The 23388-nt window shown below is 43.7% G+C and overlaps 1 protein-coding gene across 5 annotated transcripts in view; it reads left to right on the top strand.

Moving 5' to 3' along the window:
* The window catches only part of EIF4B (eukaryotic translation initiation factor 4B), a 246767-nt gene extending 242457 nt beyond the window's left edge, over nucleotides 1-4310 (top strand). For all 5 annotated transcript variants that reach the window (XM_033936328.1, XM_033936327.1, XM_033936329.1 and 2 more), the window contains 2 exons: nucleotides 1999-2077; nucleotides 2580-4310. In XM_033936328.1, coding sequence (XP_033792219.1) covers nucleotides 1999-2077; nucleotides 2580-2657 — 157 coding nt within the window. In that variant the 3' untranslated portion in view covers nucleotides 2658-4310. The remainder of the gene's footprint in view (nucleotides 1-1998; nucleotides 2078-2579) is intronic.
* The last annotated feature ends 19078 nt before the right edge of the window (nucleotides 4311-23388 follow it).

Genomic DNA, 23388 nt, shown 5'->3' with positions numbered 1-23388 from the left:
CTAAACACTCTTGACAAAGTCAGACAGGAGGCCGCAACTATGATTCTCATAGCTCCTCAGTGGCCTAGGCAACCTTGGTTCTCTCTTCTCCTTCAATTCAGTGCCAGAGAGCCCATGCCTCTGCTGATATTTCCATCTCTTCTTACGCAGAGTCTAGGTGCATGTCTACATCCCAAACTTCAGGCTCTACACCTGACAGCTTGGTATCTCTCAGCCTAAACACAGCTGAACTTCGCCTCTCTCAGCCAGTGCGACTTATTCTAGAAGCTTCCAGGAAACCAGCCACTCAACAATGTTATCAGCAGAAGTGGACTCGTTTCTCCTCCTGGTGTCTTTGTCACTATGATGTTCAATCCATTTCAGTTTCACTGTTTCTGGATTACCTTCTTCATTTGTCTGATTCAGGACTCAAATCTATATCCATTCAAGTCCATCTGAGTGCTATGGCAGCTTTTCACCAACCAGTAGAGGGTAAACCTCTCGCTGCTCACCCTTTGGTCTCCAGATTTATGAAAGGACTTTTCAATGTGAAACCACCTCTCAAACCTCCTCCAGTAGTCTGGGACCTAAATTTGGTGCTTACCAGATTGATGAAGCCTCCATTTGAACCAATGTCTCATCTTAAATATCTTACCTGGAAAGTTGCTTTTCTCATTGCACTTACTTGCCAAAAGAGTCGAGTGAGTTGCAAGCATTAGTGGCAGACCCACCTTTCACTGTATTCCACCATGACAAAGTGGTGCTTCGCACACATCCAAAATTTCTGCCGAATTTCATCTTAATCAATCAATTGTGTTTCCTGTTTTTTTTCGTAAGCCTCACTCACTCAGGAGAAGCGGCTCTTCATACTCTAGATTGCAATGAGCTTTGGCCTATTATCTCAGCAGAACAAAGCCGCATAGATCATCTCCTCAACTTTTCATCTCATATGATCCTAATAAGTTGGGACATCCTATTTCCAAGAGAATATCATCCAACTGGTTGGCTTCCTGTATCTCGTTCTGTTATTCTCAGGCTGAACTGCAACTGGCGAGTCATATCACGGCCCATAGAGTTAGAGCTATGGCAGTTTCAATAGCTTTCCTTAGATCTTGTTATGTGTCCTATTAACCTACCATGGTATTGTTTAGTATTTCTAATTTTAATTTGTTTTTATGGAATTTTTTTTCATTGTACACCACCTAGAAATTTTATTAAGTGGTATAAAATTTTTTAATAAACTTGAAACTTGATCCACTCCTATTGAAGAAATCTGTAAAGCTGCCACCTGGTCCTCGGTTCATAAATTCGCCTCACATTACTGTTTGGAATCTATTTCCAGATGGGATGGGCACTTCGGCCAGTCAATATTACAAAATTTATTTTCCTAAAGGCCAACAGTCCTACCATCCCATTCTGGTTAGCTTGGAAGTCACCCACATGTGAGAATATGCTGCCTGCTTGTCCTGGGATAAAGCATAGTTACTTACTGTAAAAGGTGTTATCCAGGAACAGCAGGCAGATATTCTCATAAGCCACCCACCTCCCCGGGTTGGCTTCTTAGCTGGCTTACTGAACTGAGGGACCGCATGTCTACGTCGGGCGGGAAGGCATACGCACATGCGCGGTGTGGGCTATCGCGAACTTTCTGAAGTTTTAAAGTGGCAATGCATTTTTAAAGTGTCCGTACTGGGGCTCCATCGGTGACATCACCCACATGTGACAATATCTGCCTGCTGTCCCTGGATAACACCTGTTACGGTAAGTAACTGTGCTTTTTTGTTTACAAGCATGGTTTTGGAACAAATTATGCTCGCAAACCAAGGTTTTACTGTACTTGCTCTCCAGTGGCTGTAAGTGCAGCAATCCTTTTGTTTTAGGAATTGAATGTGGATGTCTTGTACTGTCTTACCACTGAACTACTAGACTTGCCCAAATTGCCATCTGTAACACAGCAGTCTTTGCTATCAGTCAGTTTTCTATTTCAAAATGGTTACCTTGGACATTTTACTTTTTCAGGAAAGACAGTGGGAAGTATCAGGATTCGAGATTTGTAGTTGAGCCAAAGAAGCTGGAAGAGATGCCTGCACCTGCAAATGTAAGCATTTCATTCCTTGTTGCCATCTTTGTTTGTGTTTTAGTGTCATTTTGGTATATCCACCAGAAATTTGGAGGAACTTGGCTCTGTGATGGGGGAAATAGACGTGGAAAGGGACATTTATGTAGTTTTATATCTACTTACCTGATTGAGGGTAGGTGAGAGGAACAGGCATTTTTATCTACCTTGAGAGACTGTTTCCTAGTATTTTAAAGACACTGGCTTACATGACCATGCTGGGAGCATCACCCCATGATTTCTATGACTTCTTATTGCAGCTCATTAATAGCTTCTCCATGAATAAACATTTTCAGGGTAAGAAGAATCTTGACAAATTTCCAATCCTCAGCCTTATTTGACTGAGAATGTTATCACAGCTACTTGTAAGCCTTATATTACTCAGCATTTAAAGACCAAAACAAATTGCAGCCTTGGAGCTTTACTTCCATTGAATGATGGTGGATGGGTAAGTTTTCTGATCTGGACTTTTTTTTTCCTGCAGACATTCAGCTCCGCTAGTAAATATGCTGCTTTATCCTTGGATGGTGAAGATGATGAGGCAGAAGAATACACTGAATAAAACCCTCCCAGAAACAAGAGCGACCTCCCAGCCCCTGCCCCACACCCAGCTCAACACCTTCAGTCAAGACATGGATTTGAATAAGAATTAACATCTCCAGGATACAATTCTGTGATTTTAAAATTTAAGTACAAAAAAACCTCCCAGTCTTTGCATGCTGCTGCAGCCATTGAAGTATTGAAGTGACTGGAGAAGACCCCCATGTAATTTAATGAGGAGGACACAGGTTTTTAAAGAAGATTTAAAATTAAAGAGGCCCGGTGTTCTGGAGAGTGACCATATGAGAATTACCGTGTTGTGGTTAACACACAAGATGGGTCAGCATTGGAAGAGCTTTGTGTTTTGGGTTTTCCTTTAAATGGGTCCATTCTTGGTGTGTGGAGAGTAGACAAGGGCAGGTGCAAAAGGAGAGCTTGCTGGGACTCTCCTCTTATTCTTGACTATCCTGTTTCAATTTATATAAAGTCTGGAACATTATCTGAATAAACTCTAATCTTGAAGGTAGGGAGTGTCCAGTCCTTGACATTCTCACACTGCATCTTCTCGATTGGCTTGGTAATGCCCTCTTCTTCAAGTCAACTAGAAAGTATATTGTACTTAATGCCTTATTGTTTGGGGAGACAGAATGTAAACTGTGTTAGTAAATCCATCAGCATAACATTCTGAGTACTGGTTATCCTTGTCCCTACTTTTAAATGTACCAGATACTGACTAGTCACGTCAGCTGTGCTAAAAATGCAATTATGACCCTCCTAATAGAAAGTGGTCACTTTAGGACTGTGGCATTTGGGACTTATAGTCTTCAATAAATATTTTGAGATTCTCATATGAGGAAGAGAAAAGCTTCCCCTCTACCTCCCCTCTCACAGAAAGATAAATAGTGAGTTTTAGATACTCTGTGGTGCTATTTCTGTATAATTTTATAGGAGCAGCAGTAGTTGTCATTTGCTGGCTCAAAGAAACCTAGTCCCCCAGTTGCTAGGCCTTCCTAATTTTAAAAGAAAGCTTTACCCCTTATCTACTGTGCAATATTTAAAAAGTGCAATATTCTCATGTCAATTGAGATGTTATTAATAAATGATTTCTGAAATTGTTTAAGCAGCTTCCCTGAATTTGCACTGAACCCCTGGGAGTAGCCATATTTGAGACAATGTTATTATACATCATCTCACATAGAATGGGGCTTGATTAGTTTCTGCATTGAATGTGTGGTGTAGTATCACTGATAGTCATTATAAAGTAATCAGTGATGTGGCTGTTCCCAGGGCCTCAAGAGTATGACTTTTCAAAAACAAAAAATCAACCCCTTGAAAATTTTAAATACTTCACTGTTGCTAGAGGGTGAATAGTATTATCTTGCTATTTATACTTTTAAAATGCTGCCCAGAGCAAAAAGGGTACTGCTTTCTGTTTCGCACTGGAAATCAAGAGCAGAAGATATCTCAAAATTCTTCATAGGGATATATGTCTGTCGCTTGCCTTCCATAGCACCTTGCTACCACCTCTACCAAAAAAGTCCCTCCCAAATGAAAACTGCTGAAATGCCAGTGTGAAAGGAATATACGTAGTTAATAGAAATGGTGATGGTGATATCCCCCCCCCTTCCACACACACACTAAGTGGGAATGATCTGAGAGCCATGCAGAACCTCAGGAACACTGTGCATCTGAATGAGTAGTATGCCTCTTCTAGGATTTCTGTTTAACCTTTGCCATGATTTTGCCATTTTTTCTGAGCAGAAAGACATCATCACTTCATCCTTCTTTTAGAGGGCTCAGTAACCACTTTGTGGGCATAGAGATCAGACTGATAAGAAACTGGCAAATGTTTTTTTCCCATTCAGCAACAGCAAAAATATTCTTCCCAACACAAGGGTTTTTTGTTTGATGGTTGTTTTTCTTTCCAGCCCTCTGGGATGTGGAGGCTGTTTTTTGGGTGGCTTTGTTTTATTTGGGGGGGTGGCCTTAACAATCTTGTGTTTTCCTCAGGCATTATTGCTTTGTATCTCCTTTTCTTTGTTATAGAATATTCAAATATCAGATTGAACACATCTGAAAAGATGTTTCACAGGGTTAGTTCAACTGAGGAAAAGGAGTATTGAATTTCTGGTTTGATTGATTTGGTGACATACAGAGCTTTGGAGCTGTTCACTTACTTGTGAGTTTCCTGCAGCCCTGATGTTCACTTTCTGCTTGGTCTTTTCCCTCCCAGCATTTGTGATCTTAGCCTTTGTTGTACACTCACTCACTGCACATAAGTATTGTCCCTTGCCACTTTACCAACTACAGTCCAGCACAGGTCCTGTTCTGCCTTCTGGTGCCCAGTATTAGGTTTGATTTCAGTAGTTTTATTAGCTGGAAAAACAGCTAGAGAAGTTCAGATTCATAAACCCACTCAAATGTTAGAATGTACCATAAGAGAACAATACAGAATTGCACTTTCAAAAATTTGATTTACTAGATCTTCAACTACATGTTGCAGGCACACTGCACTCCCATTCTCTTTTATATTTATGGCTAAATTCCAGCTAGGGAGCTTTCATTCTGTCTCTTTCTCTCTTCCCCTATGAGCCACGAATTGCTTAGGTTCACATGGATTAATTTGCATTTTACACATTCTGATCTCTTAAAAAAATGTAAAATTTGTATAAAATGTCTTCTATGAAAATTATTTGTAATCTGTAGCTTACTTCCTGGGAGATGTCGTTTATCATGTAAAAAAAACTTTTTTAATTTTATTGTTCATTGGTTTTGTTTGTTCCTCCCCCACAAAAATAAACTAATCTTTCAAATATTTTTTTAAATGCTTACATCCTTTGTATATTCCCCTGCTGCTGCTTTTGTGACTCTAATCCCCTGCTTTGATGATGTATGTGTGTGCTTCTCTTGTACTTTTTCTATATCCCAGGACAAGCAGGCAGCCTATTCTCAACCTGTGGGTGACATCATCCACAGAACCCCAATGCGGACAGCTTCGCAAGCTGATTTACTTGCAGAACTTAGAAAGTCCACGACTGCTGCATCGTGCATGCACGAGTGCCTTCCCGCCCACGCAAGGGCGCAAGTCTCCTCATGTTTTCCATGGAGCCGAGAAGTTGTTTTTTCGACGCTCTGCGCTAGACTCAGTTCTAAACTTTGTGCCTTCTCTCACAGCGGCTCGTGTTTTCTTATTTTACAGGGTTGCTATGTTTCTTGCGCATTTTCTTTTCTTTTCAATTTTAAAAAAAAACTTTAATTTTATGTCTTTGTGAAAGCGGGGCTTGCTTTCTGGCCTCCGCCGCCATGTTTCGATTTTACTGAAGCTATCTTCCTGCCTATGTCCAGGCCGGTCACAGGCTTCAAAAAGTGTAGCCATTGCCAGCGCGCGATCTCCCTCACTGACTCACATAGGTGGTGTATTCAGTGTTTGGGACTTGACCATCGTCCGGAGTCATGTACTCACTGTGCTACCCTTCAGCCTCGAGCCTGCAAGCGTCGTTGGGTTCAGGTAGAAAAGCTCTTTGGCGGTATGGATCCCCCTGCCCCGATCTCGACCTCGCATCCGGTCAAGCTTACTGGGGTTCTGCCTCGACCTTGGCCTCCTCCTTTATCAAGTCTGCCTCGTTCGGGACCTCATCCTCTAGCAAATCTGCTAAGTCTTCACCTGACAAGACGCTTGCCTCGCTGCCTCCCTCAGGTCAGATACCAGCAGTAGTCATCAAGCTACCTAAGAAGCATGTCTCCAAGTCGAAGAGTCGTTCTTCCTCTTCTTCGGAGGCTGTGCCTGTCCCAAAAGTGTCAGATCCCCCGGTCTCAGAGTCACGTTTGGAGGCTCTCATCCAGACCATTTTGGATCATCAGGCAATATCCTTACCAAACATGCTTCTGCCTCGACTCTGCTTCCCGCAGTCCAGCCTGAGCAAGCAGTATCGCAAGGAGTCGAGTCCTTGGCTGCGCCTCAAGAGGATTCCACACACAGTATGCAAGGAGTCAATTCTTTGCGAGTGTCTCATTTGGAACACAAGCACGCTATTCAAGGAGCCAAGTCCTTGTCAGTGCCATGACACCAGGAGTTCAATCTTTGGTGGTGTCGCGTTCTCCAGCCCTCGTTCCTCGCATAAGGCATCGCCCTTCCCAAGGCATAGGGCAAAGACTCCTCGTCTTTCTTCTCAGAGAGACCTGCCTGGTTCGAGGCACAGTTCTCCACACCAGTCGAGATATCCATCAAGGCATAGATCCTCTTCTCGAGACACGCCTCATCTTTCTACACCTCGAGGTTATTCGAGGCTTTCTACTCCAAAGTCGAGGACACCTCCTCCATCTGCTTCTCCTGCAAGGGATTCTTCTCCCAGTGAGTCATCTATACCTGCATATTCAGGTCTCAAGTGTGAGTACTCCAGGAAAGCTTCGCCCTCGTTCTCTTCTTTTTGAGGTGCTTCGAGGTCAACCTAACTTGGAACAGAAATCCTTTTCTACGTCAAATGAGTAAGGAGCTCAAGATTAATTTGGATTCTGATTCCAAATATATTACTAAGTATTTAGAAGAGATGGGTATATCTCAACCTCCTGCGGAATCTCTCAAAATACCCATTAATAGACTCCTCTCAAACTTTCAAGAGGAATCTTGAAACACCTTATTCCATTCCTGCTCTTCCAAGCAAGCTGGAATCCTGTTATAGAATGGTCCATTGCAAGGGCTTCGAGAAGTCTCAATTATTACATCAGTCCCTTCTCATGGCGTCCTCTTTGAAAAGGAACAACCCTTCCAAGGTTTATGCCACTGTCATTCCTGGAAGAGAGGGCAGGACCATGGACAAGTTTGGGTGCTATTTGTATCAGAATTATCTGATGGCAACCAGGCTTTTAAATTACAACTTTATATTCATTTCTTATTTCAAGCATTTGGTTGATACACTGCCTGCATATTTCAAGTATGTTCCTCAACACCGTCTTACAGGTTTTCAGAACACCATTACTACTCTGAATCAACTCCACATGCATCTCTTTCACTCTTCCTATGATGCATTTGAGCTTTCTTCGAGGGTCACCGCCTTCTCAGTGGCCATGCGCCGGCTTGCCTGGCCTCGCACTGTAGACATGGACCCTAATCTACAGGATCGCCTTGCCAACATTCCTTGTCAAGGCAATGACTTGTTTGATGACTCCATCGAGGAAGCCACTAAGAAGTTGTCTGAACATGCTTCCATCATTCGTCCTAAGCCTAAGCCTTCCACCTCTAAGGGTTTCAGGCCTATACCATTAACCAGTGGCATTTCCCACAGAGAGCAGCTCCTTATGCCAGGGCACCTCATAATAAACTACCACAGCATCAGCAACAGAGGCAGCAGAAACCTCAGACTTCTGCTGCGCCTAAGACCTCTCAGCCTTTTTGACTAGCTACTACAGAGCATAACCTCCATCGTTCTGCCTCTGTCCTCTCCCCTTCCCATTGGAGGTCGTCTCATCATTTTTACCAACAATGGAAGATCATTACATCAGATCTCTGGGTGCTGTCCATCATCAGAGAAGGCTACTCTCTTAATTTCATCCAGGTTCCTCCAGATCTGCCGCCAAGAGAGTATCATTCCAATCCATCCCAGACCACCCATCTTCAGGAATCTCAAGCTCTGCTTCGTCTCTGTGCTATCGAGGAGGTTCCACTGGAACAGCAAAGCAGGGGGTTTTATTCACGTTACTTCCTAGTCCCAAAGAAGACGGGCGATCTGCGACCCATTTTGGATCTCGGAGCCCTCAACAAATTTCTTGTCAGGGAGAAATTTTGAATACTGTCTCTAGCATCATTATACCCCCTTCTAGATCAGAACAATTGGGTTATGTTCTCTAGATCTCAAAAGGGCTTACACTCACATTCCCATTCATCCAGCCTCTCGACAGTTCCTCAGATTTCGGGTGGGAAATCTGCATTTTCAGTACAGAGTGCTACCTTTCGGCCTGGCTTCATCTCCAAGAGTGTTCACCAAGTGCCTAGTCGTAGTAGCAGCAGCTCTGCAGAACCATGGACTCCAGGTGTTCCCGTATCTGGACGACTGGCTCATCAAGGATTCACCATCTCAAGGGGTTATTGTAACAACCCTACGGACTACGTGGTTCCTACAAAGTTTTGGGTTCAAAATCAACTTTCCCAAATCCCAGCTACAGCCCTCTCAGACTTTACAGTTCATCGGAGCTGTCCTGGACACTGTCCGACTCAGAGCAATCCTTCTTCATCAGCGCCAGGATGCTCTCATTCATCTCTGCCACAAAGTGTCTTCCTTGACTACAATTTCAGCAAAACACATGATGGTTCTCCTATGTCACTTGGCCTCGACAGTTCACGTGGCTCTTTTTGCCAGACTTCACCTCAGAATTCCTCAGTGGACCCTGGCATCTCAGTAAGTGCAGGCTTGCGACCCACTCTCTCAACACATTACAGTAACTCCTTTGTTGAGTCAGTCTCTCCACTGGTGGATGCTCTCTTCCAATCTCTCCAGAGGTTTACTGTTCAAACACCCCCTCATCAGAAGGTTCTCACGACAGATTCATTGTCCTACATGTGGGGGGCTCATCTCGACAGTCTCCGTACTCAAGGCCATTGGTCCAGCACGGATCGTCAGTGTCATATCAATCTGTTGGAACTCAGAGCAATCTTCAATGCTCTCAAAGCTTTTCAGCATCTTCTCCACGACCGGGTAGTCCTCATTCAGACAGACAACCAAGTACCCATGTACTATGTCAACAAGCAGGGAGGAACAGGATCTCTCCCTCTTTGCCAGGAAGCTCAACATGTGTGGCGCTGGACAATCCATCACAACACCTTCCTGAAAGCAGTTTATATTCAAGAAGAGAAAAACTGTCTGGTGGACAAATTGAGTTGTCTTCTGCAACCTCACGAATGGACACTCAATTCCTTGCCTCTCCATCACATTTTTTCTCAGTGGGAGACTCCTCAGATAGATCTCTTTGCGTCTCCCCCACAACCACAAACTGCCTCAGTTCTGCTCCAGGATATACTTTCCTCATCGCCTTGAGGCAGATGCTTTCCTTCTGGAATGGACGAATCAGTTTCTCTCTGCATTCCCTCCATTTCCTCTGATTCTCACGACTCTTGTCAAACTCAAACAGGAGCATGCCACCATGATTCTGATAGCTCCTCGGTGGCCCAGGTAACCTTGGTTCTCCCTTCTACTTCAACTCAGCAGCAGGGAGCCACTTCTTCTACCAGTTTTTCCCTCTCTGCTTACACAGAGTCAGGGGTCTCTACTTCATCCCAATCTGCAGTCTCTGCATCTGATAGCTTGGTACCTCTCAAACTAACTGCCACTCTACAGTTCTCTCAATCTGTACAGGACATTTTAGAAGCTTCTAGAAAGCCTACCACTAGACAATACTACAATCAGAAATGGACTAGATTTTCTGCTTAGTGCACCATACATCACAAGGAGCCCCAATCTACCTCCTTATCTTCAGTTTTGGATTACCTGTTCCACTTATCACAATCAGGCCTGAAATCCACATCCATTTGAATCCACCTCAGTGTAATTGATGCTTTTCATCAGCCTATTAAAGGGAAACCCCTTTCTCTCATTGTTCTTACATCTGCTCGCAGGGCCAGCAAGCTACAAGCTTTAGTAGCAGACCCACCTGTCACAGTTTTCCATCATGACAAGGTGATTCTTCCTACTCATCCTAAATTTTTACCTAAAGTGGTTTCAGAAATTCCAATCGATTGTACTTCCAGTATTTTTTCCAAAGCTTCATTCTCATCCTGGAGAAACAGTTCTGCATACTCTGGATCTAAGCGTGCTTTGGCTTTCTACTTGCAACACACTCAACCACATAGATCTGCTCCTCAACTTTTTGTCTCCTTCGATCCAAACAATTTCCAAGTGCACCATCTCCAACTGGTTAGCGGCTTGCATCTCTTTCTGCTATGCTCAGGCTGGACTGCATCTACAGAGTCGAGTCACAGCCCACAAAGTCAGAGCCATGGCGGCATCAGTAGCTTTCCTTAAATCTATTCCTATTGAGGAAATCTGCAAAGCTGCCACTTGGTCCTCGGTTCATACTTTCACCTCTCATTATTGTCTGGATAATTTTCCCAGACAGGATAGCCATTTCAGCCAGGCAGTATTACAAAATTTATTCTCCTAAATTGCCAACACTCCCACCATCCCATTATGGTTAGCTTGGAGGTCACCCACAGGTTGTAAATAGGCTGCCTGCTTGTCCTGGGATAAAGCAGTTTCTTACCATAACAGGTGTTATCCAGGGACAGCAAGCAGCTATTCTCACAACCCACCCCTGGTTGGCTTCTCTGCTAGCTATCTGAACTGAGGAGACGCGCGCCATTGCAGGGCGGGAAGACACTCGCGAACTTTCTAAGTTCTGCAAGCAAATCAGCTTGCCAAGCTGTCCGCATCGAGGCTCCGTGGATGATGTCACCCACAGGTTGAGAATAGCTGCCTCACCTGTTACGGTAAGTAACTGTGCTTTCTCTCTCTTTCTCACAGCAGACAATTCATTGTCTCCCTGTGCTTCAGTAAGCTCAATAGTAATGTGGGTAGTAATTTTTTGACACACAGTTTTCCATTTTTTGGCCAAAACCAAAACCTCTTCCAGACCTGCTAACCACTCTTGGCCGAAACTGAAATTACAGTCAAACTTATCACCTGGTTTCAGTCAAAACTTAAAACTAAAGATTGGTTGTGTGAATGTGAACTAGAGAATGACACGGGGGAAAAATTTGTTCCCGTCACTGGCCCGTCTCCACGACCACCTCCCTGTCACCGCCCCATCCCCGTGACCACTGTCCCTGCTCCGTCCCCGCGACCACTGTCCCTGCCCCGTCCCCATGACTACTGTCCCCATAGCATCCATACAAGCCTCAGTAATGCAATATTTAGCTTATTCCTTCCTTATAAATCAAAGTTCTGGATGTTGAACTAGAGAAAGAGATGTTCAGCTGGCAGGGCTTTGTTTATAAATTTTTATCAACACAACTAATATATTACTTTAACCTAAAGCAAAAAAAAAAAAATAAATAGAAATTTTTTTTTCTACCTTTGTTGTCTGGTTTCTGCTTTCCTCATCTTCTCATTCAATTCGTTCCACTGTCTGTCTTCTCTCTGCATCTTCCATTTGCTGTTACTGGGCCTCTCCCTTCACCCCCCCCCCCCCAATTGGTCTGGCACCCATCTTCTTCCCTCTGCTCCCCCATAGTCTGGCATCTCTGTCTTCCAGCATCTTCTCCCCACTCTCTTCCCCATTTCCCTTTTAGCATCTTCTCCCCACTCTCTTCCCCATTTCCCTTCAGCATCTGTTTCTCTCCACCCCCTTAAGCATCTATTCCATTCCTTTCCACCATCACCCTTCCCTCTCGTCACCCCCTTCACCATCTGTTCCTTTCTGCCGCCCTTTAGCACCCCTCGCGCGGTCCGACCATCTCCCTTCTTCCCTCCCTCTTACCTTCGTGGCGCGTTACAATGTAATTTGTGCAAGCCGCCGGAGCCTGTGAGCTCGGTCCCTGTCCCACCCCACAAACCATCTTGGTTCTATGTTCCTATTTTCCACATTTCTAATATCTCCCCCATGTCCATATACCATCCCCATGTATGTCCCCATGCACATAATTCCCCCAAGTATCTCCCCTTTATGTCTGTCCCTATGCCCCATGCACATAATTTCCCCCCATGTATCTCCCCTTTATGTCTCTGTCCCTATGCCCCCATGCACATAATTTTCCCTTTGTTTCTGTTCCTTCCTGTGTCCAGATTTCCTCTCTCTTCCTCTTCCACACCAATATGTCTCTTCTCTACAACCTCATCTAGCTTCTTTCCCTCTTTCTTCCCCCCGCTTCCAGCATCTGGCTCACCTGCCTGTCCTCCCTTTTCTTTCCTGCTGTGGGTTTCTTTCCCTCTTCATCCCCTCGGCCCATCATATCTTTTCCTTTCACTCCCTCCTTCCTAGTGATTGCACGATCCAGCAGCCCCCTCCCGATCACAGCATTTCGCCATCTCCCTCCCTCCACCTCACCCTAGGTGCCGACTTTAATTCTTTTTCTCCCAGCTTCAATAAGCTATGCATGCGCGGCTGCTTGAATTGTTGAATCTTCTCCACTGATGCAACCGGAAACAGGAAGTTGTATCAGAGGAGAAGATTCAAGAACTTGAGCAGCTGCACACGTGGCTTATTGAAAGGTGCTGCTGGGAGAAGAAGAATTAAAGTCAGTACCTAAGGTGAGGTGGAGGGAGGGAGATGGCAGGACGATCGGATGGGGATGCTAGACTACGCGATCCGTGATTGCTTCACTGCGGAGACAAGACCATTCACCGCTCCACAGGGCAGTGAATGACCTTGTCCCCATCCCCGCAGCGACCACTATTTTTTCTCTCCCTGTTATGGCGGGGTAACAACCACCGTGTCATTCTCTAATGTGAACCAATGAGGCCCACTAGGAGGTTTTCTCAGAGCTTGCAGTCAGCATCCCTCTGCTAAACCCACAGGAGATTAATCCTAGGAACTGCAAGTGCAGGTTGACATCTGGGAGAGCCATTTTAACAAGTACTTCTCAACAAATCTGGCATGTTTAGGTTTCCAAGTCAATGCAGATGTAGTTAAATATCATCTGAGACAGGACCTTTGTGAAAACATGTAAAAAAAGTCATGATTGCCACCTTTTTATGCATATCCAAAATGCACAAGTAAGAGAGTCACTGAGATATTTCTTTTTTTATATTTAAAGGACAAACAGATTCTTGCTAAAATTGAGTAAAGGAGTCCAAACACTGGAGGCATTATACCACCCTGATGCACAATACGGAATAAAAAGCACGTTGATGTTAATGAACGCAAGAACTATATGCTCTGAATAATTACAATTAAGAGCAATACATTTTCAAATTATTTTTAACTAATCTTTAAGCCCATTACATTAACAGGTGCTACAGTAGATGTCTGGGTTTTTTTTCTTTGTCTCTCTCTCTCCTTGGATGCTGCCTGTCTGTCTGTCATTTTTCTGTCTGTGTCTCTCCCTATGTCCTTAGTGCCCTCAGTGCCTCCTTCCTATGTCCTTAGTGCCCCTAGTGCCTCCTTCCCATGTCCTTAGTACCCCTTCGTACATCCTTAGTGCCCCCAGTACCTCCTTCTGGTGTCCATAATGCCCCCAGTGCCTCCGTACTGTGTCCTTAGTGCCCCAGTGCCTGCGTACTGTGTCCTTAGTGCCCCCAGTGCCTCCTTTCTATGTCATTAGTGCCCCTAGTGCCTCCTTCCCTTGTCCCCATCACTATATTCCAGACTTTGTCCCCCACCCCGATGCCGCCTCCCATCCCCCTGAGGACCCCACCCCCCTAAAGCCAGCCTGCCTGTCTCCCATCCCTCAGAGCAGCATATTTCCATTTAAACCCCCCCACCCCACCCCCATGCCAGCCTGCCTGCCTCCTTCCCATCAGAGCAGCATGTTTCAATTTAACCCCCCACCCCGAAGCCAGCCTGCCTCCTTCCCATCAGAGCAGCATGTTTCAATTTAAACCCCCCCACCCCAAAGCCAGCCTGCCTGCCTCCTTCCCATCAGAGCAGCATGTTTCAATTTCACCCCCCCTCCCCCCACCCCGAAGCCAGCCTGCCTGCCTGCCTCCTTCCCATGTTTCCATTTAACCCCCGGCGCCGACCTTACCCGGCACACCCGAAACCCCCGTTGACTCTCCCAGCCGACTCTCCCACCGCTAGACGGCTGACAAACCTCCCGGCTCCAGCACAGTAAACACGCTGCTTCGGGCCTTCTACTGCCCTAATTTCCTCTGCCGCGTCTCTGTTGATGTCATCAGGGATGCGGCAGAGGAAATCAGGCCAGTAGAAGGTCTGAAGTAGCGTGTTTACTGTGCCTTGGACGCTGCTGGAGCCGGGAGGTTTGTGTTCGTCTCACGGTGGGAGGTGCGGCCGGGAGGGTCAACGGCGGTTTCGGGTGTGCTGTGTAGGGTTGGCGCCGGGGGGGGAGTCGCGGCATGTTACCTGCTGTGAGGCCGGAACCGGCAAGCCCTCCTGACATCCTCCACTCCATACCGCCTTTGCCTTAGCACGCATGCGCACTCTGCCGGCCACATCCCGACAGATCAGATCTCAGAGAACACGCGGCGAGAGTGCACATGCGCGCTTAGCATTTTATTATAGATATATAAAATTCATTTCATTGTAATATTGTTTCCCTACTAACTCTATAAACTGACCAGCACCTGTACATGAAGAGTTTCAAGTTTATTAAAAATTTGATTAATCGCCTATCATGGTTTCTAGGCGATGTACATTAAAATATGAAAACAAGAAACAAAAACATTTAAGACAAATTACTTGGTCAAAGACAGACTTACTATTAAAAGGGATGGGGTAGAACTACAATAAATTCGAGAAAAGTAAGCTTAAAGAAGTAAAACAACAAGGAAGATAAAAAAGGGGAGGGTTCTTATTCATGGCTCTGGCTTACTAAATTGAAAAGAAGGGGAAACATCATAGCTCGAAAGCATCTTTGAAGAGGAAGCATTTTAATGCCCCTTTAAATTTGTCTAAGGTTTTTTCTTCCCTAATGTGAGAGGGTAAAGAATTCCAAATGAGAGGAGCTGTTATTGTCATGTGGTGAGTTAATCTTTAGCGAGGGAACAAATAATAAATGTGTAGTAGATCTGAGAGCTCTGGGAGGAACATGGGGGATGAGAGATTTGTCAATCGCTCCAGATTCCTTTTTCATATAATCTAGCTTCTGGTACACAGCTCTGCCTCCCTCAGTGAGCTATACTGCCTCTTCAGTTTTTCCTGCTGCTTGCGAACTGGAAGGTGTCTTTCTGATCTGCACTGAGAAGCTTTGTTGTTTTTGGGATTTTTACCCAAATTCTGAGGCTTTTGGTGCTCAAGAGGTCCCCAGTAGCTCTGGGGGGCAGCTCTTCCTGGAAGGAAGACAGACCCTCTTGAGTTAATAGTCTGCAGCTAAAAGGGCAACCCTTTGAGAGAACCTGTCTAGCCAGCCTGCACTAACATTTCAGGAACTTGACCATTCCTCTGGTAGCCAGGCTCACCCCTGATTTAGGCTAGAGCACAGGCTGGCTGTCTCTGTAGCAGTCTAGGAAGGGCTTTAGTGGGTGCCGGCTACATTCCCTCCCCCCGTTGTCATGAGTAGATCTGTGGGGGGGTCTAAGACCTCACTCTAACTTGGTTCATCTGGCAGTCGAAAGATCACAGCATTGTGGACCTTTTCATATGAGGTCTTTTCAAAACGTTCCAGGACAGTTTGAATTGCGCGTCACTGGGAAATTCTTTTGAGATGTGCTAGGCCGCATTGAGTAGCTTGAAACCTCACAAGTAACCACTTTTTTCCTGTTTGTTGGTACCTGTTTTTGTCTCCAAACAACAGCAGTTTTTGTGAAAGTGTGTTTTCATGATCGTCTATTTTTCATCATATGCAACCTCAATGAGCAGCACTACATTGTGAAGTTCTGATTTAAATGGGGTAAGACTGCTACAGAAACTTATGAAATATTTAAAGTGGCTTATGGGGAACATGTCATGAGTCCTGGAAGGTGTTTTGAATGCTATTCATGCTTCAAAAGTGGTCGTGAATCAGTAGAAAACAATTCGCAAACTGGAAGACCATCAACTGATGATGATCATGTTGATCAAGTGAGGGTTCTTGTTTACGCTAATCAGCGATTAACTGTTAGAGAATTAGCATAGGAATGCAACATCTCCATTGGTTCATGCCACAACATTCTAACAGAGAAGTTGAGGATGTCTTGTATTGCGGCAAAGTTTTTTTCCACGGTTGATGACTGATGTCCAGAAGAACTGCATCATGATCTGTCAGAATTTTCTTGAGCAGGCAAATGAAGATGAAACATTTCTTGATAAAGTGATAACTGGTGATGAGACATGGGTCTACGATTATGATGTGGAAACCAAAGCTCAATCGTCTCATTGGAGAACCAAAACATTGCCAAAACTGAAAAAAGCTCAGCAAGTTCAGTCAAACGTCAGTGATGTTAACAGTTATTTTTGACAGTCATGGCGTTCATTATGAATTTCTGCCACAAAGACAAACTGTTAACCAAAATTACTATCTGAAAGTGTTGAAATGACTCTGAGAGAATCAGGAGGAAGTAGCCCTAACTTTGGAGGGGGCAGTCATGGTTCCTGCATCATGACAACGTGCCCGCTCATGCCGCCGTAAAAAATTCACAAATTTTGTACAAAAAATGAGATGACAGTTCTTCCCAGCTACCTTACTCTCCTGATTTGGCCCCTGCTCACTACTTCTTGTTTCCTAATCCACGCTGAAAGAAAAGTGATTTGACACCATTGAAGACATAAAGCAAAATTTGACACAGCAACTTTTGGTGACTCCTGAAGATGCGGTTAAGGACTGTTTCCAGGAGTGGAAATGACGGGAAAAGTATAAGTAAGGAAGGGGATTACTTTGAAGGTGACCCTATGGAATATGTAAGATTGTTTAATAAATTTTTATAAAATCAATCCTGGAACTTTTTGAACAGACCTCATATGCTACCATGGTCTCCTGATTCCAGCTGCAGTGTGAGCTAAAGTGGGCAAAAAGCACCAGTACAGCACAGTGAGTACAGTCTAGTTTCAAGTTTATTTAAATCTTAATATACCGCTTTTATAGTCAAAGCGGTTTCCAATTAATACAAAGTTTTTAAAAGATTTTTTAAAAAATTAAGGGAACAAATTCACAATTACCATATAGACACAACACGATACAGATGGGCAAATGGGGAGGATACATTGCAGAAAAAAAAGGGGAGGTAAAAAACAAAAGGAATCATTAATGTAAGGCAGGGGTAGGGAACTCTGGTCCTCAAGAGCCGTATTCCAGTCGGGTTTTCAGGATTTCCCCAATGAATATGCATTGAAAGCAGTGCATGCAAATAGATCTCATGCATATTCATTGGGGAAATCCTGAAAACCCGACTGGAATACGGCTCTCGAGGACCGGAGTTCCCTCCCCCTGATGTAAGGCCTGATGTCTGAGATTTTTAATTAAAAAATTAAGGGCTCCTTTTACAAAGCCGTGCTAGGGCCTTAACGCGTGGAATAGTGCACGCTAACTTGCCACACGCGCTAGCTGCTACCGCCTCCTTATGAGCAGGCAGTAGATTTCCATAATCCGGTGCATGCGATAAAACCACTAGCGCAGCTTTGTAAAAGGAGCCCAAAGTATAAATCTCAAAAGCATCTCTGAAAAGAAATGTTTTAAGATTAGATTTAAAATTATTGAGATTCTTTTCTTGTCTCAAGGTCAGAGGTAATGTATTCCACAGTGTGGGAGCGGTCACAGAGAAGATTGTTTTCTGCATTGTATCATAAAACAGTTGGTGTACTGAAGGGACTGCTAAAAGGTTTTGTTGGGAAGAACGTAGAGTTCTATGTGGATCATATGGGATTAACAGCCTATCTATAAAGGATGGAATGTGATTAGATTGAACTTTAAAAGAAGTAGTATTTTGAAAGTAATCCTATGTGAAATGGGTAACCAATGAGCTTTTCTGAGGAGTGGTGTGACATGGTCAAATTTTTTAGCGTTAAAAATTATTTTTATAGCAGTGTTCTGGATGACCTGTAGTTTCCTGATCTCTTTTTGAGTGATGCCCTGATAAAGTGAATTACAATAATCTAAAGTTGAAATTACTAAAGAATGGATAAGAATATTAATTGAATTCGGGCTAAGTAGTGATTTGAGAGATCTAATCATTTTTAGTTTGAAGAAACATTTTTGTACCACAGAACTGATCTGAGATTTGAAAGATAGTGTGTTGTCCAGGATCACTCCTAGAATTTTGATACTCAGTACAAATTCAATTGGGATTGAAGAAATGCATATTGGGGAGACAAGAGTTTTATATTGTTCCTGAGAAAAAGCATACATTTGGTTTTTGATATATTAAGAGAGAGATTTTGACAAATCCAGTCAGACACAAGATTTAATTTTTGATTTAATATTCTGGATTTCGGCATGATCATTGTTCTGGACTGGGTGGATTAGTTGAATGTCATCTGTGTAGGCATAAACCGTGAATCCTACAGATTGGGCGACAGTTAATAATGGTGCAAGAAACAAATTAAATAACATAGGCGAAAGAATGGACCCTTGTGGTACTCCTGAATCTTGAATATACGGCTTTGAAGGAGAGTTTTGGAAGTGAACTTGTTATTGTCTATTGGAGAGGTAAGAATTGAACCATTTGAGAGTGTATTATACCATAAGGGATAATTTTTTTTTTTTGGGGGGGGGGAGTTCCCAGTCTCTGTTTTGGCACCAAAATGCTGCCACAGTGGCCACCTTGGATTTTCCGATTTTAAATGAAAAGCTACTGTACCTGCTTCAAATCCCGATATATCTTAAAATCAAGTGTAATGGGCTCCTCAGACCTTCCTATCCCTGTATCATTCCAGACTTCCACTGGATGACCAGCTGAGGAGAACCCAAGCACCACGTGCCACAGGGCATGTGAGGGGGAGCAGGAGCCATGGGCTTAGCTCCCCTCTGATATTTCTAGGGCTGGTGAATTGCTGGTGTCTCACTTTTCAGGGAGGAAAGTCCTTCCAGAGCACTTGAATGATTACTTGGTGAAGCGTAGATGCTTGGATATCATGGAGCCCAAGAGGAGACATGGTGAATCCCTGAAGGGGTTCTTTGGACTTCCTGCTAACGTCTTTACCTCAGATTTTGTGAGTGTGGAAAGCTTACACAAGTTATCAAGGTCCTCCTGCATACTCCCCCCTGAAATGGTTACTGATCAGGAACCAGAAGACCAGTCAGAGTAGTACTGGGGAGACTGGCTCAGAGTCCATGCCTTTATTGCCACAGAATGAATCCTTGCTCTGAGGAGATATGGGGTCAGGCAGAGGCCAGTGGTCAAGAGGTGGCGGTAGCCCACAACCAGGGGGAGGAACTGACTTGACCATATGTCAACTTTGGGTCATTCCATGTCAAGTCTATGACCTCATGACATGGTTACTGGAAACTGCGTGCTGAATCTTACATGACCCAACTGAACTCTGGTAAAGTTTAAGATCCACAAGTGGAATACTTGTGGAGATATACTGTAGCTGTTTGATACCATAACACAACTGTCATGTACAGTATCCCTTTGAGTACAACTTTGAGTCAAAATAGTTCCTTTGTTATATTTATTTATTTTTAAAACTTCTATTCTGCTTAAAACCTGAGCAGATAATAAAACACACATTTTTTTTATTTATTTAGTATTTATAACCACTTATAGCCTAACTGGTTTACATTCAGGCACTCAAGCATTTTTTCCCTATCTGTCCCGGTGAGCTCACACTCTAATGTACCTGGGACAATGGGGGATTAGGTGACTTGCCCAGAGTCACAAAGGGCAGTATGAGATTTGAACCATCAACTTCAAGATGCTGAAGCTGTAGCTCTAATCCATTATGCCCAACACTCCCCAATAAATTGTATCAATAAGATATCAGTACATCATCTAAGCAAAACAAATGAAACTTGGCGATCTTATACAGCTTTTTGTGATCCATCCAATGGAACTAATGCAAATGATCATTTTCTAAAACTAGTATACGTAAAATGCCTCAAAGTGAGACGAAAAATGGACAAGTTAAAAAAGTTTAGTCTTTTGTGGCTCCTGTAATAATGAGGCTTTCCCCCCATAAAATTTTGTCTGTTATTTTGTGACATGACTTTGTTCTCAAATATACGATTTCAGCTTTCGATATAAAAGATTCTTGGAAAGAACTCTTGCCTTTCAAGCAGGCACAATGAATAACTGGTTGGCCAACTTTTTAAAACCTGTTTCTTCTTATTATACTTTTAGAAAATTGGTAAAAACGCAGCTGTTTGATCGATTTATATCATAAGGTTTTATCGGTTTTTAACTTTCTTCTCAATGTATTTCTGTTTAATTTCATTTTTATTCATTGTATTTTCTACTGATTGTCCAGTACTTCTTGTATTATGTTGTATTATGGCTTTGGTGGTATATAAGAATAAATTATTATTATTATAAACTAATCTCGTTAACTTTACAATTTCACTTTAAATTTTGTGATTTTTCAAAAAATGTTAGAAATGAGATATTTTTAACCAGCGTTTGCAAAAAAGAGTCATCTAGAAACATTTTTGAACCAGCTCTGTTAGAAACCGCATTTTTTCAAATCCACTGAAAAGTTAGTTTTGGTTTTCACCACAAGCAAACTGTGCCTGAAAATAAGGATCAAAGTTTCTTTGGTAATGGCATACATTAACATCCAAATATGCTAGCTCTTCAAGTTGTACTTGTTTTGACCTATTTTTTTGCATTTTTCTAAGGAAAATATAATTGTGTTGGTCCATGATAGCATTGCAACTACAGTTCAAGAAATTTGAACCAGCCATCTCATTGCCATAGAGGTCACACCCGATAGCTGTGCAATACCATGGGTCTCTTGGTTCATGTTTCCAAGCTTGCAGTTCTGGTTTCTTTGTTGAGGTTCCAAAGCCTTGAGCAGGTATCTGTCTGATTACCAAGCCAATGATTGGGCAGCTTAACCTAAGCTCCCAAGCCTAAAGTAGGTATCTGATATTGGTTCCCAAGCCAAAAGTTCTGACTGTCTATATTCCTGAAAGAGCTCAGGGATGAAACAGCGGAGTTACTACGGCAGATTTGTAACCTATCCTTGAGAACAGGGGTAATCCCGGAGGACTGGAGGATAGCGAATGTTACACCTATCTTCAAAAAAGGATCGAGAGATGACCCAGGGAACTACAGACCTCAGTTCCGGGGAAGATGGACGAATCATTGATCAAGGAAAGTATCAATGAGCATTTAGAAAAAAATAATCTGATGAGAACAAGCCAGCATGGTTTCTGTAAAGGAAGATCATGCCAAACAAACCTACCTCATTTCTTTGAGGAGATAAGCGAACAATTGGACAAGGGTGACCCCATAGACATCGTATATCTGGATTTCCAAAAAGCCTTCGACAAGGTACCTCATGAGTGCCTACTAAAAAAACTGTGGAGCCACGGGGTGGTAGGGGACGTGCACAGATGGATCAGGAATTGGCTGGTGGACAGGAAACAGGGTAGGAGTAAAGGGACACTACTCTGATGGGAAAGGGATCACAAGTGGTGTCCCACAGGGGTCAGTGTTGGGACCGCTGCTGTTCAATATATTCATAAATGACCTGGAAACAGGGATGAAGTGCGAAGTTATAAAATTCACGGACGACACAAAACTCTCCAGTAGGGTCAGAACTGTTGAGGAATGCAAAGATCTACAAAGAGACCTGAACAAACTGAGTGGGCAGAAAGATGGCAGATGAGCTTCAATGTAGAGAAATGTAAAGTCTTGCATATAGGGAAAGGGAACCCGATGGATGGGAGGGAGGGTACTGGGGGAAGGCAATCTAGAAAAAGACTTGGGGGTATTGGTGGATAAAACAATGAAACCGGCGGCGCAATGTGCAGCGGCCTCAAAGAAAGCGAACAGAATGTTGGGCATTATCAAAAAGGGTATCACTACCAGAATGAGTACTGCGTCCAATACTGGTTGCCGTATCTTAAGAAGGATATGGCGATACTCAAGAGGGTCCAGAGAAGAGCGACTAGGATGATATAGGGCATGGAAAACCTTTTGTATGCTGAAAGGCTGGAGAAGCTGGAGCTCTTTACCCTGGAAAAGCGGAGACTTAGAGGGGATATGATAGAGACTTATAAGATCATGAAAGGCATAGAGAAGGTGGAGAGGGACAGATTCTTCAGACTAGCGGGGACAACAAAAACAAGAGGATGTTCAGAAAAATTGAAAGAAGACAGTTTCAAAATGAATGCTAGGAAGTTCTTCACTCAGAGGGTGGTGGACACCTGGAAAGCGCTCCCAGAAGAGGTGATAGGACAGAGTACAATATTGGGTTTCAAAAAGGGATTGGATGACTTCCTTAAGGTGAAGGGGATTGAAGGATACAGATAGAGGGTAACTATACAGGACACTAAATGAATAGAGAATACACGATTTAGGTAAAGGATCACTTACAGGTCATGGACCTGGGGGGCCGCCGTGGGAGCGAACTGCTGGGCACGATGGACCCCTGGTCTGACCCAGCATAGGCAATGCTTATGTTCTTATGTTCTTCATTTCATTTTATTGAATTTATGAGCCACATTTTCCAAAATAGTTTATGAAAACTGATATTGTCGCTCAGTTAATGTGATCAATGAAGCAGAGAGCATGGAAATGAGATGTTCAGAACCCAACAAATATCTTTCAGGCCATTAAAATGATTTAGCAGGGCCATGTGGATGCATAAACTTTATCAAGGTGTCTTTTTTTCTTCCATTGATACTTCAGCAATGTTGCCAATCCACCAATTGTTTTCATAAATACAAGCAATATATTGTATTTTTTGCTCCATAAGACGCAAAGAGCTCAGGGATGAAACAGTGGAGTTACTACGCTCCATAAGACACACCCTAGATTTAGAGGAGGAAAACAAGAAAAAAAAACCATTCTGAACCAAATTCTCCCTGCCAGGCTCTGCACCCAACTCCACACTCCTTGCCAAGCTCTGCACCCTGTCCCCATTCCCTGCCAGGCTCTGTACCCTGTCCCCCCTCTGGTGGTCTAGTGGCAGGCCGGGACAAGGCAGGCAGGTAGGGATAGGGCAGGCAGCGAAAGGCAGTGAGGATGGCTGCGGCAGCGAGAGACAGAGCAGCGAACAAGACAGGCTCAAGC

This window comes from Geotrypetes seraphini, chromosome 3, assembly GCF_902459505.1.
Source record: "Geotrypetes seraphini chromosome 3, aGeoSer1.1, whole genome shotgun sequence".
Taxonomy (NCBI): domain Eukaryota; kingdom Metazoa; phylum Chordata; class Amphibia; order Gymnophiona; family Dermophiidae; genus Geotrypetes; species Geotrypetes seraphini.
Note: the sequence above shows the minus strand (reverse complement) of the source record. Positions and strands in the feature narration are given on the sequence as shown.